General features: G+C 37.7%; 2 protein-coding genes across 2 annotated transcripts in view; both read left to right on the plus strand.

Annotated features, from left to right (window-relative positions):
* The window catches only part of ctdspl2a (CTD (carboxy-terminal domain, RNA polymerase II, polypeptide A) small phosphatase like 2a), a 13443-nt gene extending 4878 nt beyond the window's left edge, over positions 1–8565 (plus strand). The window contains exons 2-13 of the mRNA XM_074632461.1: positions 702–913; positions 2006–2141; positions 2284–2430; positions 2519–2746; positions 3168–3261; positions 4047–4158; positions 4259–4345; positions 4435–4497; positions 4595–4674; positions 5437–5563; positions 5657–5752; positions 7376–8565. Of these exons, the coding sequence (XP_074488562.1) occupies positions 725–913; positions 2006–2141; positions 2284–2430; positions 2519–2746; positions 3168–3261; positions 4047–4158; positions 4259–4345; positions 4435–4497; positions 4595–4674; positions 5437–5563; positions 5657–5752; positions 7376–7441 (1425 nt within the window). The 5' untranslated portion in view covers positions 702–724 and the 3' untranslated portion in view covers positions 7442–8565. The remainder of the gene's footprint in view (positions 1–701; positions 914–2005; positions 2142–2283; positions 2431–2518; positions 2747–3167; positions 3262–4046; positions 4159–4258; positions 4346–4434; positions 4498–4594; positions 4675–5436; positions 5564–5656; positions 5753–7375) is intronic.
* A 3320-nt stretch (positions 8566–11885) lies between these two features.
* On the plus strand, positions 11886–13933 carry LOC141766034 (uncharacterized). Its single transcript, XM_074632471.1, has 4 exons — positions 11886–12349; positions 13226–13313; positions 13397–13592; positions 13697–13933. The coding sequence occupies exons 1-4, from the start codon at positions 12019–12021 to the stop codon at positions 13754–13756; spliced, it is 675 nt and encodes a 224-aa protein (XP_074488572.1). The 5' UTR covers positions 11886–12018; the 3' UTR covers positions 13757–13933.
* The last annotated feature ends 2935 nt before the right edge of the window (positions 13934–16868 follow it).

The raw sequence follows: 16868 nt of genomic DNA on the forward strand, positions 1-16868 counted from the left end.
TCCGTATCACCAATTATCAAAAACTGTATACTTCAGTAAGTTGGCATCAAATATCTGGTTAGATAAATAATCTTGTTTACTTATTTTTTGATAATATAATTACTGATTTTAATCAGAATTTGCCGGTTTTAGACTATTTTATTCAGTTCTTGTTAGGGCTGACCCAAATGCTTCGACCGTTGCCATGATAATCAACCTCCAAATTACTATTCGAATGCTTTGTTTTTTAATTTTTTTTATATAAGCATGTAATAATGCAATAATAATGTATAAATCCTCAAATAGCCCTGAAATAAGGAAAAATCATACATTATTCATATTCAACATTATTAGTTATTTTCAGACGGATATCGCTGTTTGTTGTGTTTAGAGATGCGTGTGTACAGTAGTTCGGCAGCGGCGCTGAAACAGGGGAGATGGAGACAGACATAGCCTACAGAAGAACATGTCAATCTGCTGCGCCGCGAAGCTTTGAATACCTTAGAATATTTCTCACCAAAGCTTTGAAGCCCAAAAAATGGTATTCAGCTAGTTCTTGTAAAGCTGCTTGTGGTTGAAGAACCTGTAACATTTAACAACTTTATTTTGTTCAGTGAAAACAATGATTTTGTAGGCATCCACATTTATATTTCACAGATTACGGTATTGTTTTCATTATTAGGGCAATGTTTTGTAACTTTTTTTCTCCCCCCCTTCGTCAGATTTTTCTATGTGACGCTGGAGCATGATGAAGCTGAGAGTGCGTAAAGCTCCTCAGCAGCCAAACTTAGGCCGTCGAGTCCTCCCGTCCCAGGCCAAACGGAAACACCGTGAAGTGGCGCCATCCCCGGTGAGAGGTCGAGGCAAAATGCAGAAGAATGAAACAGGCCTTTTCTCCACTATAAAGAAATTCATCCGTGGAAATGCTGTCAAGGTGGGCTTGCATCAGCTGCTCTTTCACAATTTAGTTTTGGCTACTGTAACATAATGACACACTGTAGGAGCACACACCCTGACTTTATGCACAGAAAGCAGTGCTTCAGCTGCATTTTTGTGCTGATAATTTGAAACAGTGACTCACACATAATAGCTAGGAGTGTTTTTAGACGCTTAACAGAAAGTCTCAACACAGCCAACATTGTTTCCTACTGGCTTTTTGTAAGTTTCTGTGAGCGTCCTCTATTTTCATTCTGGCAGCTGTTATAAATTATAATGTTAAATGGTAAGCTAATTGGCAACTTTAAAACCAAATACTGTCTGTTTATTTTATTAACAGCATTTCTCTAAAATGCAAAACTTTTCCCCACTAAAGAAATTGCTTTACTTTATCTTGAGACCCTTTTCAGACATGCAGCTCACTACCTCATTACTTGGGTGTCTGAATAAGCACCAGAGTCACTTTACATAAAAGTCTTAATGTCAATCATACTAGGTCGGCCTTAGTAACCTTTCTGTAACTCTCTCAGAACAGTCTCAATTGAATGCCGTCACATTAACGTAAACGGTGCAGTGGCACAAAGTAAAATGCACATGATATTGCATTTGCGATATTAGAGGGATGATCATTTTTACATAATTATTCTCATTTTCATTGTAAAAACATTAAAATGATTATGGTTATGTTTTCTTAAGTCTGTAGAATATGATTTGTAGGCCAGCGGACATCTCCGCAGCATGATAATATTTAATCTAAAATGCTATTTTAACACACACATTTCACCTTTAACAAATATTGCGTCAAAATTAAATGCATGTTTTGTTTGCCTACAATCTAAACTCTAAAAATCATCTTTCCTCCTGTGCACAGAAGAGAAATCAGTTTTTATTTAGTGTTGTGGAAAAAAATACTTTAGGGTAATTTCAATTTTTTTTATGTGGATTGAGACACAATGGTACCATGAATTTATGCTGACATATCTATATGTATCATTTCAGATTAAATGACTAAAAACACAAACAAAGCTGAAATTATGTGAACAATTTGTAACCTTTATCGGTTTTGTGTCCCTGTTTTTATTTTTACCAGGTGGAGCAGGATATCCCCGCAAAGAGGAGTCGTATTGATTGTAATTCTGAGAGTGATCTAATTACTTCAACACCACAGACTAGAGGCCTTTCCAACAAAACAGTCTCCAAAGTTTGCCGGAAAACTCCAAATAAAGGTATTAAAGACCCTGTAATGAGTGTTGTAAAAGAAATATCTCATCTTCTCAACAGATCATATGCCTTTTCCAAGGTTACAAAAAAAGAAAACATACAGATATCTTGTTTTTGGGTTGTTATTAAAGAGTTGTCTTTTTTTAGACACGATGACCTGCAACAGTAAACCCCTGAAACCGAACGGTAAACTAGAGGCACCCGTCGAGGCAGCAAGCAGCCCACCACGCACCACCCTGCTGGGAACCATCTTCTCTCCAGTCTTCAACTTCTTTTCACCAGCAACTAAAACTGGTAAGCAAAAGAATCCTTAGATATTAAAATCTAAAAATTTCTGATATGTGACCAAACTTTACTGAGCGCACTTGTCATTTGTGTTCAGCCACTCCTGGTCCAGACTCTCCAGGCCAAGCGATGGAGGCCGAGGAAATCATGAAACAGCTGGACATCGAGCCGGCAGAAGAAATGCCAAGCAGCACTCTCACATCCACAGAGGGCATCACTCCTTGTCACACTGCCCCGATGTTACCGCAGAGGCTTCAGATTACCTCGGATACAACCATAGAAGAAGGAGAAATAGTCACTGAAACTGACATGCCACCATTAACGGGTATGACCACTCTCACATTTAGGGCTGCTACTAACGGTTATTTTCATTGTTGATTAATCAGTTAATTAATTTCTTAATTACTCGATTAGTTGTTTGCTCTATAAAATGTCATTTTTAAAAGAATGATCTAATTTTCAACATTTCAGTTGTTTAGTGGCCTTTAACGAACAGCATTTCCCATAAGACCTGGACTATTGTGGGTAAACGTATGCTTAATTGTTTTTAAACTCTGGTTTCAACTTCTTCCCATAACAGGTACTGTAGTAGATGCTGATTTGTGTTAGAATATGAAGAACAGGTTTCATTTTGATTTAACAGAAGCTTGTGGAACAGAGGTTACCCCAAACGTGACGTCACGACTCTTGGTTGCTCAAGAACATAATATTTGAACTCCTTTTCCATCTTTCTCTGTCTTTCTCAGCTCCTGGTTGTATGCCAGATGGTGTTTACCCACATGCGTTACCTCCAGCTCCTCCAGAAACCTCATATGAAGAGGAATGGGAAGTTTTTGATCCGTAAGTTGATTTTTAACCAGTTTATAACATCAATAGCTATTTATTTATTTATTTTTAAAAAATGAGATGGTAAGTAAAAATAAGGTTTAAATTGAGACAGATTTTTGGGTTAAAGTTTCAACTCTGTACTTTTGTGATCAGATATATTCAAGGCATTCAAGGTGACATTGCATGTTGGCCTGTGAACAGAGCTGCAATGTGACACTTTAACCACTAGATGGCAGCAGAAACACAACTTTCAGCCTTTGTGTGACTACTCTGTGATGACATGTGACACCATGTTTACACCACTACTGTGGACTAAAGAATTCAGTTGATTCAAACATTCAAACTCTTATTTGAATCTTTTTAGACCCCTTTAGTACTGAAATTAGAGTAGACATTTTCTGAGTCCATCCTGTTTAAAGGGCACTTAGAACAACATTTCACAAAGAACAAGATTAGTCATCACCTCAAGTCTATCCTTTTATATCATCTAGTTCGACACTGCTCTATTAACTGAACAGCAGCCAAATCACAATTTGGATTTGCTCTGGTTATTAAAAAAATCCTTTAGAAACTGAATCTAAACAGACAGCCTCACGCCAAATGTTCTGGTTTGGGTCTGAAACTTGGGGTGAGGGAAGGGAAGCATCCGAAAACTGGTGGTGAAAAGTCAAAATCTGTGCCATTACTACTTCACATTTCAGCCAGGATGACTAAGACTATATTTTGTTGCTCTTTGTTGGGAGACTCCTTGTTTGTTTTGTTAAATGAGGGTCTTTATATTGTTTCTCTGCTTTAAGGTACTTCTTCATCAAGCACGTGCCTCCGCTGACAGAAGAGCAGTTAACACGCAAACCAGCACTACCTTTGAAAACACGCAGCACGCCAGAGTTTTCTCTTGTCCTGGATCTGGTAAGCAGTGAACGCTTTCTTGTGCTGCATCTCATATTAAAAGTAAATTCACTTTAATAGATTTTTATAACTGATTTTCTTCTTTTTTTTCGGTTGTCAGGATGAAACTCTGGTCCACTGTAGTTTGAATGAGCTAGAAGACGCAGCCCTCACATTCCCTGTGCTCTTTCAAGATGTAATATACCAGGTATGAACTGTTACATGCCGTTCTCTAATCGAAACGTCTACATCTCCTTGCTGCTGTGATAACATTTCTTCATTTTTTTTTATCTGAAGGTGTACGTTCGGTTGAGGCCCTTTTTCCGCGAGTTTCTTGAGCGCATGTCTCAAATGTATGAGGTGAGATGCCACTTTCATTTCACTCCAGACTGTTCAATTTGCCCTGCCCTAAGTTTACGGATTACTCATTTATTGCTGCTCTCCGTTACAATTTCAGATTATTCTCTTCACCGCTTCAAAGAAAGTGTACGCCGACAAGTTGCTCAACATCCTGGATCCGAAAAAACAGTTGGTCAGGTCAGTGACAACACAAGACTCTGGAGCAGCTTTTATAATAAATGATGTTGATCTAACAGGATGTTTAATCACAATAAAGCTAGAGGAAGTTGTTTGTCACCCACGACTCAACCAGGGAAGTTGACTACAGTTGGCCTAGGGAAGTAATCGAAGATAAACATATGACGTTTGTCAGCGGGACAGAGAAGGCTCGAGCTCTTTGCTGCTTTCTTTTCAAATTTTTTTAACAGTCTCGCATAACGGAGAAAAAAAACTGCTGGTTTTAAAGTGAATCAAGTTTGCTCGGCATAGCGAGCTAGCAACAGTATATGTATTGATGTTTTTGTTAATCCTCCACACACACACCCATGCTTTCTGATCTGGTCCTCCACACCTCTGACCTCTTTATTCATCTTCAGCCACAAATACAATATGTACAATAGTCTGGTGGACGCAGCTTCCTCTTCCTTTTGTCAAATGAGAGGAAGAACCTGTTTTGCTAAAAGAAAGCAAACAATCACTGTTCACATAACTAGTGAATGCTTGTGTAGGCTGGTTTTAAAGTTTTATGAAGACTTCTTTTCTCCGCTAGTAGAAGTTTAAATTCCCGTCATTTAACCTAGAATCCTCTGCAAAATTTAGTTGTGCTATTTTTCAAATAAATGAGGATTATCACCACACGTAGTGCGTGATGTTTTAACTCAATATGGCCTTTTAAAATAGAGATGTATTACTGCATGTTTTAACTGAGGAATATTCTCTCTTTGTGTTTTGTTTTTTTAGACATAGGCTATTTCGTGAGCACTGTGTGTGTGTTCAAGGAAATTATATTAAAGACCTAAACATTCTCGGACGGGATCTTTCCAAGACGATAATAATCGACAACTCACCCCAAGCCTTTGCCTATCAGGTAGAACTTTTTCATTCATTACAAACGTGCATTTTTCTACCAATGTTTCTGTGTCACAGTGATACTAGAGCATAGATTTTGTGTCTTTTGCAGCTTTCCAATGGAATCCCTATTGAGAGCTGGTTTGTGGATAGAAATGACAACGAGCTTCTAAAGCTTGTTCCTTTCCTCGAGAAGCTTGTGGAGCTGGTATGTATATACACTTGTTTCTTTCTAATTAGCAGGGGAATGTGAAGGAGAATTGCCTCCAGGCGGCATATTACAGGAAGTAATGACTGTAATATAAAATACATAAGTTGTATGTATATATCAATACTTTTAGACATAGTAAAAAAAGAGACATAGTTTAGCAAAGTACTTGTCAACAATGCATCCAATAAACCCCCATCTGTTACACAAGTATAATGGATCAGTCATAGTCATGAGACACGCGCAAGAAGACTCATTCATGAATCACTGTCCTTAACAAACTCAGAGGAATCACTCATGTGACATGGCGTAGAGCAAAGACAAGAAAGATAAAAACAGAAACTAGAGAGAAAATAAACAAAAATATTGAAAGAAAGAAAAACAAACTGGTAACTAACCGGTTAATTTCTTAAGAAAAAAACGCAAGATGACGTGAAATACAAGAGATGCTTTTTCTTTTAGTCCGTCGCTCTGTTGACTCCGTGAGCTTTGGCGCCGCATTTCTAAGTGAAGCTAGAGGAGCTGGAATTTTAATGTCTTGACTTTTTATCTTATTTTCTGTTGTTGGCTTTCCTGAAGTTTATTGTCGCATTTAGATCAGGTCATCGTTAAGGTCGCTCTGACCGATAGGCCACCGATCATTATCAGTTTATATTGGCTCTAAATGGTTTGATCGGTTCTCTCTATAAAGGCCATTTTCAATACTCATTTGCCTGCTTTCTCGACTGCTCTTCAATTCGCTCTGAATTCCAGCAAGAGAAACTTTCATAAGATTTCTGTTGCAGTGTAACAAGTAATTTAATTAAATGATGCGTGGTTTCTTTATCTCTGAAAGAACATCTTAACAGCTGAAATGAAACGATATCCACTTCAATGGTCTCTTTTGTTAAACCTGAACAACTGAAGCTCCTGTGAGGCTCCAGTCTTTTGAGGAAAAACACCATAAAAACCTTCTAAAAGTAGCCCGAGAAAAAGTTAAAGATACAACGGTTTGTTCGAACAACTGAATATCTCCCTGAAAGCCTTTTTGCACCCATGTTAAATTAACCTATTTTAAATTAACTTGTAGACCGAGTCCGACATGTTTAACCAAAAATCAAATCATATCAATCAATCCTATAAATCAAAAATATTCTCGGTGGTTAACCGTTGACATCCCTAGTCTGGAGGCTGATGGATCTGAGGCTGATATTTCACAGATGGAGGTCTGTTATCTTAATATATCACTGTTGAGACGACCCATGCAGCTCATTGTTTTCACCTCATAAATCTTGTTCCTGCCAGCTTTACCCACATTGCTGTGAAACTAGAGGCGTTACGCTTGATTTATGCTTGCTGCATCCGCGAGTGTCTGCACTGCCAAAGTGACGTCACACCATCAGACACGGCCCTTCACGGGGGTTAAATGGAGAACTTGAGGAGCTTTGTGGGTGCGTGTTTGCCGCAAGGAGAAATCCGCACCGAGCATAAAAGATTCAAACGCTTCCTTGTCACGATTCCACGTCAGCTCATGTCCGTGCGGCCGTCCTTGTGGAAATTATAACTGAAGCTTTAGTCGTAAACACTGAACTGAAAAGTCAGGTTTCCCTGTAGTTTCTGATCTGTTTTCTCTCTTTATCACAGAACGAAGATGTCAGACCGCACATCCGAGAACAGTTTCGTTTGCACAACCTCCTTCCTCCAGACTGATGACCTCGTTGTTCGTCTCTCACTTCAAGATGGTATCATTTGAAAAAGAAAAAAGACTCCCAGAAGAATATATTCAATGGATTTCTCTTTGCAAACATTGCCATTATTATTATTAATATTTTTTAAATCATGCAAAAAATTTAGTTGTGTTTGAGTCAAAAAGCCCTGGATGTTTTTATATATACACACATACACACACACACACACACACACACACACACACACACACACTCGAACCAGATTCAGAACAAACAGACTTTTCACTTTTTGCGACTTTGAAGGCGGCTTCCTGGAAGGTATTTTGTCTTTTTAAGAACCATTTTGGACAAAAAAGTGAATGTCATGCAGTGTTGGATCACATGGACCCTGGTGGCTTCAGCCTGACCTCGAACGGCCAGTCAAACCTGTACAATATTCACTCTATTTACTTGTAAATATATGTACATAGTTTTTTTTCTTCAAGGTTTTTAAGTCATTTTATTTCAGATTTTAGTATGTTTTCTTTGATTCGGTTGCTTTTATAAACCAACAAGATGTTAGTGTGTTTTGTTTGAAGTTGTTGATGAACAGCTGCTTTTCTGTTGTATGCCTGCATTATTCCTGTGATGCTTTACTCCATTACATGCAGTTGTCTGTAATAAGGTGCAGTTTAAAAAAAAAAAAGTATCGTTGGGAGGAAAATGTTTCTGAAACAATATTTTAAAGCTATGTAATGTAAGCTAGACTTGGGTCTCAACTGAATACAAAGCCATAATGGCTGAATTATAATTTTTGGAGATTTGTATTTGACAGTCCATTTCTGATTTAATGAGGGGAGGGGTGGGGGGGTTCAGGCATCTTGCACTTTGACATCCAGCCCTTTGTAAGTTGATGTAAAATCTTGTCACTTTTCTATACAGGTGTGTATCACCTCGATTTGTTATGTGGGAAGCGGTGGGTAAATGAAATTGTAGCACCAGCAAATTGCCAACATGTTTGCTTTGAAATCTTGTTTTCCAAGACGTCTTCTATGTGGGATCTTTATGATGTAGGAGTCACAAGTTTTATTGACTATTGAATGATCACTCCTGTTGTATTCAGTGTTACTCAATGGTTTCCTTGAAAATAAATACATTTTTTTACGACTCGGAGCCTCCTAATAATAATTAAAACACATAACATTGGGTCTATTTTAGGGCTGTCAATCGATTAAAATATTTAATCGCATGATTGTCCGTAGTTAATTCTGATTAATCGCAAATTATTCACATTTTTTATCTGTTCAAAATGTACCTTGAAAGGAGATTTGTCAACAATTTGATACACTAATCAACATGGGAGTGGACAAATATGCTGCTTTGTGCAAATGTATGTATATATTTATTATTGGAAATCAATTAACACAAAACAATGACAAATAATGTCCATAAACCCTCACAGGTACAGCATTTAGCATAGAAAATATGCTCAAATCATAACATTGCAAACTGCAGCCCAACAGGCAACAACAGCTGTCAGTGTGTCAGTGTGCTGACTTGACTATGACTTGCCCCCAAACTGCATGTGATTATAAAGTGGGCATGTCTGTAAAGGGGAGACTCGTGGGTACCCATAGAACCCATTTACATTCACATATCTTGAGGTCAGAGGTCAAGGGACCCCTTTGAAAATGGCCTTGCCAGTTTTTCCTCGCCAAAATTCAGCGTAAGTTTGGAGCGTTATTTAACGTCCAAGCTGGTACGACATGGTCGGTACAACTGAGCCCGCTACAATCTCCGAAAGATCGATTGAGTCAATGTTTTAAATAAGTGGTGTTAAAGCGATTTTGCGTTAAGGCTGACAGACGTTATTAAAATACATAACATTGGGTATATTTATGAACATTTAGATTTCTTTTTAATTTTAATTATGAAAATAACTGCTAATTTGTAAGTTATTATAATTCAACAATACAGTAATTAAAGCATACAAGATAATTGAGTTTGACACGTCATTTGGATCTCGGAAACAAAACCTCAACATTGAGTTTGCGCAGTTTTTAACATTTTTCAATTTAACCTTTATTTAACCAGGCAAGCCAATTAAGAGCAAATTCTTATTTACATTGGCAGCCTGGCAGTTGCCATGCCAACTGTAGGTGTTAAAACTGTCCCCGCTGATGAGGACCGTGTGATTTGGTCGAAAGCTACACAACAAATACGTAGGTAAGTGGATTTTGAGTTGAAGTTGTTTTGTCAACATACAAGAGAAACTTTCATGAAGATTTCTGTTGCAGTGTAACAAGTTAATTTAATGGAATTATGTTTGGTTTATGGATGAGGTTTCTTTAATTATCAATGAAAGAACGTTTTAAAAGCTGAAACTTGCTTTAAGGGTAAACGATTTTCACTTCAATGGTCTCTTTTATTAGACCTGAACAACTGGAGCTCCTGTGAGTCTTTTGAGAAATGAACCGTAAAAACCTTCAAAAAGTAGCCTTCAAAAAGATTAAGAGGTTGAAGATCCAACAGTTTGAGTGAGTTCCAGTACGAACAACTGAAGATCTCCCTGAAAGCTTCCTTCGTTAATGTGATTATTTACACCTTTGCTGTTCCTGCTTTAACAAGTCAAAATGTCAGCAGTGAAAAGAGTCTCTTACAGAGATACAGAACCCACAAAGGGTTTCCCTTTGCACATCCAAGCACAAACACTTTGATTTTTAGTGTTATTTTTGTGCCCAACATTTATGTCAAATAAAATATACAAGTATAGTATTAGAAAAGGTAATGTGGTAGCTGCTGTTCACTGTCTCTGTATTACTGTAGTGATATGTTAGTGGATAAAATACACATACAACCATCACAGAACAGCTCATATTGAATATTTCAGAGCCACTCAAATCATTAAAATGTGTTTGTTTGTTTTTTAAACCTTTTTTAATATAAGAGCAGCCTGTGTTTGGGGTAAACACTCTGCCTCTTTGTTTTGAAAGCTGATGAAGTCTCAAACACAGAGATGGGTTTATTATTCCCACAAACTACTTATTTAAAGGTCAAATCCGTTAAATCCTTTTAGAATTTGTTTTCTGGAACATTCTTTACTCATGTGACCTTCAACAACAGTTGAATACTTTGCAAACATTAATACATATTTTCAGTAGGATAGCAGAGTGTAAACAAAGGCTTGATTGCCTGTTTCAAGTGCACCACTTTGCAATCTCAGATTAAGATTTTGAAGAAAAAAAACTAAGACGCATTAATGCAACTTGTGATTTTTAGGTTGCAGCAGGCATTGGTTTTAAAGCTAGAGTGAAGATGCTGTCATTATAAGAAACTAAAAAAAACAAAGGAATCCATTGGTACCAACCATGTTATTCTAGCTTGTTGCGAAGGTTAAATAACTAGCTTCAGATTTATGCTAAATTTTGGCGAGGAAAAACTGGCATGGTCACTTACAAAGGGTCCCTTGACCTCTGACCTCAAGATATGTGAATGAAAATGGGTTCTATGGGTACCCACGAGTCTCCCCTTTACAGACATGTCCACTTTATGATAATCAAAATATTTGTCATTGTTTTGTGTTGTTAATTGATTTCCAATAATAAATATATAAATACATTTGCATAAAGCAGCATATCTGCCCAATCCCATGTTGATAAGAGTATTAAATATCTCCCTTTAAGGTACATTTTGAACAGATAAAAAAATTTATGATTAATCTTGATTAAATATTTGAATTGATTGACAGCCATAAAATACATAATTTCAAGACCTACAACATACAGTACACAGATATTAGTGATTGTATATTATCCAGATAATTTCTATTTATCTGATAGTGTCAAATAAGTGCTGTTACTTTGTAATATTATGGCTTTTACTTTGATTTAAAAAACTGAAATGCTACATAATGCTTTGCTTCGTTCTTACAGTGCAAAGCAGCTCATTTTTTATGTTATGCTTTAGCTGCTGATGAAATGTACTTTTTTATGTTACAATAAGGTGGTAATTATTCAATCTCTTTACAATCCCCTCGTGTCTCTGCATACGTGTGATTTATGAGTGAACACATTGTACTCTTCAGCTACATGCCGCCCCGTAAAAGGAAGCCAGATAAAAAAAAGAAAAAGATATTTATATTGAAAGGTCCGGTGTAATTTAATAGATATCCAGTGACAGTAGTCATCTTTTACTGTTATGTACACAGTTTTTATTCAGTGATACGACACTTACGAGATGTCTTGATCGGATAACCTGCTGATGTCTCGATCCTTTTGTTCTTTGAAGAAATAGGTCATTACCTGATTGTAGGTGTGCACTGAATTGCCCCTTCCAGAGGTCATGTGACTCAAATACAAAGGGGGCCAGTCTTCATCAGACTTATCTTACAGGTGTTCAAAAGGAGGAATTATTTCAAAACAAAATCACACTGTTGATAGTGTGCAGATAAGATGTCAACTGTGTATTTAGAGTGGAAACCCCTCATCTATTGGCTGCTGGTGGGGGGTGGAGGTTGTGGCTCATAAACTATGAAGCCTTGCTGGTGTGTTAGGGGCCGACGTGTGTATAAAAGGGGCCGCAAGGTGTTCTCACTTCAGGATAACATCAGGTGGATCGAGGATGTGGATGCTCTTCTTCTTGAGTGCCTTGCTGGGGGTTTTGGGGTCACAGGAAACGCCCTCTGGAGCAGCCCAGCAGCTTCAGGCCCTTCACTGCCCGCCCTGCGAGCGGATACACTGCTCCTCCCGGCGGGCGCTGAAGCTCCAGTGTAAAGGCGGCGTCACGACGGGCGTGTGCGGCTGCTGCCCCGTCTGTGCCAGAGCAGAGGGGGAGACCTGCGGAGGGACGTGGGACTATCTGGGCAAGTGTGACGAGGGACTGGTGTGTGTTCACCAGGACTCGACAACAGCTGACAGAGCAGACGCAGAGCGCAGAGGCACCTGTGAAGCAGGTGAGAGATTATAGTTTATAACCTCAATTAGTATCAAGCAGGTAATGGGATGACTTTTTAATCATTCATCAATATAAATGAGCCAAATTTATTGATACAATTTAATTTAATTTATTTGAAAAAAGATGCAGCAATCACAAAAAGTCAAAAATGCATGTTGTAAATAGCAATATCATAATGTATAAATAGTCCAAAGAAATGTCCTTAAAGTATACAAAATAAAATTACAGCCATGAGGTAGAATTGCTCCTGCTAGAGTTATATTTATTGTATTATCCTTATTATTACAGATTAATTATAATACAGGATTTATTTATTTATTTTATTGAAGTTCTGGCAACAATTTATTTACAGAAATAATTCCTTTCATAGATTTTGAACAACCTAAGCATATAAGATGATTTGTATTGTTGTAGCTGATCGAGGGGGAGCTTCTCTTGACTATTTTATATACTGTTGGGCAGTTCAACCTATAGCAGGGCATTATATTTAAAAAACGGATCATATGTTTTGTAAATAACTAGAGCTGTGAAATAAATGTAAGTTAGTAAAAAGTGCAAGATCTTCGTCTGAAATTCAGGATCCTTTAGTATCTGTGCCAATGTGGTCAATATAGTTTATGAGCTGTGAAGACTGATAGTGTGGTCAAGGCTTCCTTTGATTCAAAGGTTTCTGCTAACAGTTAAGCCATAATTACACCTCTTATCTCCTCATGGTGAACACAGTTGTCACTGTTATTGATATGATATCAGACGTAGTACGAGATTACAGACATTTTCATGTTTTGAAAGATGTAAATAGTAAATTTGTTATGTCTAATATATGCCTTGTGAATTGCAAGTGCAGTGCAAGTGTTTCAAATGTTGTTTTGTGCAGTGATTGAGTCGTCGGATCCAGAGAGCTGTCACCCAGAGTGCACCAGGGAGTACTGTCAGGCCAACCCCTCTGAAATCTGCTCTGCAAGGTGACTAAAAAAGAAAAAGTAAAGACGTTGTTACCTTAATATCTTCTCGTGCTGCATTTTTATCTGAGTTTCCTGCTCTGTAGGTTTGTATCTCTGGAGAAGACAGCGTGCCAGGGCTCCTGCCAACACACCTCCTGTTCAAGCTGTCTGCTGTTGAAACCTCCATCATGCCCTCAGACCTGCAGCCCCTCCGACTCCTCCTGTCTGCAGCACTTTGGGAAGTGTGTGCACAATCACCTGACAGCCACTCATAATCCTGTATGCCACAACAACCTGCAGGTAGGTGGAGAAAAGCTCATCGACATGTATTTCTTCATTATGCTGCTGTACTGCCTTAAATCATTCATTAATCCAACACTGTGTCTCTCTATTTCTCTCTGTAGAGTCATCCTGAGGGGCATTTCCTGTGTTTGGTCCCAGCCTGTCCGAACGCAGCCAAGTAAAGAAAAGAAGTCTTCACTAGTTCATGTAGCAAAATGGAAAAAAGGCAGCTATCTATTAACTTTGTGTATAACTTGAAAATTCAAAAACAATCACGTTTTGTATGCAATGTGAATGAAAACCTGTGAAATGTAATGTATTATTGAATCATGAGAAATAAAATGACGTGTCATACTGTGCTTTCTTTGATTTTATTAATCTAGTGGGAACAATGGTGATGTTTTACCCATTGATGATTGGGTTGACAGTTTATATCACTTGATGTACATTGTGTGTTTTAACATTTGTTTTCAGTTTGTTGTATGTTTTGTGTATCTTATGTTTAAGCCAGTGCGTGCTCTATGTTTTTACCTTCCTGCAAGTAGAGCTGGGCATTTATGGCCCAAATTTTCTATCCAGATATACGTTATCTAATATCTCGATAATGATATATATCACGATATAGTATGGTTTCTGGTTATTCAATAAATAAACACTCTAATAAATACTTACTCTAATAAAGCATATTTTTGTATATTTTGTATATTCCTGTGTGAATTAAGTGCTTGACAAAGGAAAAAGTACGGAGTATTTTCTCATTTGATTCAGAACTTTAGTGCAAAATAAACAAGTATCAAGTGAAATTATTGAGAAAACATAAATATTTCCAGCTATACGCTGACTATGTTTACATGCATGCACACAAATACAGAATAATCAGATTACAACAGTTTAACTGAGTTTGATTGGATTTTCTGAGAAATTTGAGTCAGTATGTGCTGCTTGTTATCAATTTAGATGAAGTAATTGTGTATCACGATATATGATTTCATCACATTACAATTCCATTAAAAGATGATAAATTATCATATTGAATTATCGCCCAGCCCAATCGGCAAGACACATTTCCCCTCATAGACACAAAGTTAAGTTTAATAAGATTCAAGTCATCAATACACAAAATCCACCTGCTTTGAAAAGTTCTCTATTGAAAATGATTACACTCCATGTATTTGGACTTGATTAATCCCACAATGCAACAATGTTAGATACAGTTTTTAGCCATGCTAGCAGCGAGGCTCTAGAGATGTCACTTTGGTACAGACTGAAATATCTCAACAACTTGCATATAGATTGCCATGAAACTCAGTTCAGACATTCACGTCCCCATTAGGATAAATCATCTGACTTTTCATGTAGCACCATCATCAAGTCACAATGTTGACAGAGTGCTGCAGGAATGAGTCCTAAAACCTGGAAATGAGTTAGCATTTTAACACTTCCAGTTCCCTTGTCTAGAAGTCAATGGGTTTTTTGAATGGGTTTTTAGTTAGATGCCTGAAATAAGGTCTGTGGTTAACACAGCTTTTACGTGTCTTAAAAAAGGCGGTTGCCAACAAGAGGCTAAATGAGACTACTAAACGTCATCACGCCGAACTCTAGTCCGCCTTTAGCTCAGTGGTGGTGACCCTATGTGATGTGACTGTAGGTTGTTTAAAACCTAACGTTAACTTTTTACTTCTGGCGATTGCATTCACACTTCAAAATTAATTTGTGAAGATTATCTTGCTGAACAAAACTTGTACGTATCATAAACGCTTGTTTGCCACCGAACCTATTTTTCTGCAATAATCCAAAATCCAATGTGTTTTTGACGACGGAACCAGAGCGATCCGGACTTCCTAGTTGGTATACAAAAAGAAGTCATCCCTGGAGCGCTCTATTTGTCCAATACTTTGGTTTATGATGAAATACCTGGAAAACTAATGGCATTCCCATCATCCTCAGCTGTACATTGTGTTTAGTGCTAACATGCTAAACTAACATGGTGAATAAGGTAAACCTGTTATACCTGCAAAACATCAGCACATTGCCATTGTGAGTTGTTACCATGGTGATATTAGCATTTAGCTCAAAGCATCTTTTTCTCAAGTCTAGCCTTACACAAAGAACTCCCTTTGTAGTGAATGTTGAACCATGAATGAGTGACCCACACCACCATTGAGTTAAGCAGAAACAATGAAGCCAGATTTAAAAAAAAGAAAACTAATGAGGCAGAGAAATGAAGTGGAATAATTTGGGTAAAACAATGTATTAAGCGATCATATCAGTCTAGCACCGTCTCTCTTCTGTTTGAATTGTTCCCATTTTGGAGAGTTTTTTCTGGTTCACAGGACTGAAGTGAAGCGCCTCGAGTCCCCTCTGCCATCGCTAACCCCCTGACAGTCGATGGTTATTGAATAACAGACGGTTTATGAGGCAGCAATAATGAAGCTTGTACAGAAAGGGAATAAAGTGTGGACCAACAATGGACAGTTTGTTCTGTGTCCTTCAAATGTGAGCCGTTTCTGAAGAGAAGCCGTTTATCTGAAGGATTTCGCAAGAAGGAATCGGGTTTTATACCAAAACAAAGGCCTGCGTTTTCTTTCATCTTCTTTTAACTTGTCAGTCATTTGCATCACTAAAGGAATGCGATATATAAATAATATCCAGCGTTTAATCAGAGAGAAGAGAGGAGTGTGCCGACACTGTCAGTATTATACAGGCAATTATGCTTAAATGAATGAAATCATTATTAAATACAAGATACTCTTATTGTTTACAAATCTGAATATAATACCAGAAGATATATATAATATTTAATGCAACAACTTTAAACTTTCCTGTTTGTAAGATGTGTAGAGTAAATATAGTACTCATTTAAAAATTTCAGTTAATAATTTGTCCTAAAATAAAAGTTTTATGGCAAACCATAAAAAACTGTGAAAATTGTCTTCCTTTTGTACATTTCTTGTGCGTCTAAGTGTGGACACACATCAGCCTATCAGGGCCAAAGCAGGCCGCCTCTGTTATCAATCCCATATAGCCGTCTCACTTTTTTTTTTTACTGATAAAAACAACGCATAACAAAGGACCGTCTGCGTGCCAGCGGCAATAAATGTGCCCCTGTCAGAGGAAACCCATGTTAAAGTTTGAATACAACACAAAACAATAGAAAAGCACAAGAGATAATTATGAAGGAGTGACCTGCAGGTAGATGTTGATGTGCGGGGAGCAGCTGCAGCCTGTCTGAATAATGCGAGACACTACCACTTTGGAACAAACGAACCTCACTCAAACCCTTGAAACAACTTA

Source organism: Sebastes fasciatus, chromosome 4, assembly GCF_043250625.1.
Source record: "Sebastes fasciatus isolate fSebFas1 chromosome 4, fSebFas1.pri, whole genome shotgun sequence".
Lineage (NCBI taxonomy): Eukaryota > Metazoa > Chordata > Actinopteri > Perciformes > Sebastidae > Sebastes > Sebastes fasciatus.

Bases quoted from the DNA above. Each gene is read 5' to 3' on its own strand.
- LOC141766034 (XM_074632471.1), top strand. From the start codon at position 12,019: ATGTGGATGCTCTTCTTCTTGAGTGCCTTGCTGGGGGTTTTGGGGTCA. The intron at 13,314-13,396 runs GTGACTAAAAAA...CCTGCTCTGTAG, and splicing joins TCTGAAATCTGCTCTGCAAG to GTTTGTATCTCTGGAGAAGA. The intron at 13,593-13,696 runs GTAGGTGGAGAA...TTCTCTCTGTAG, and splicing joins TATGCCACAACAACCTGCAG to AGTCATCCTGAGGGGCATTT.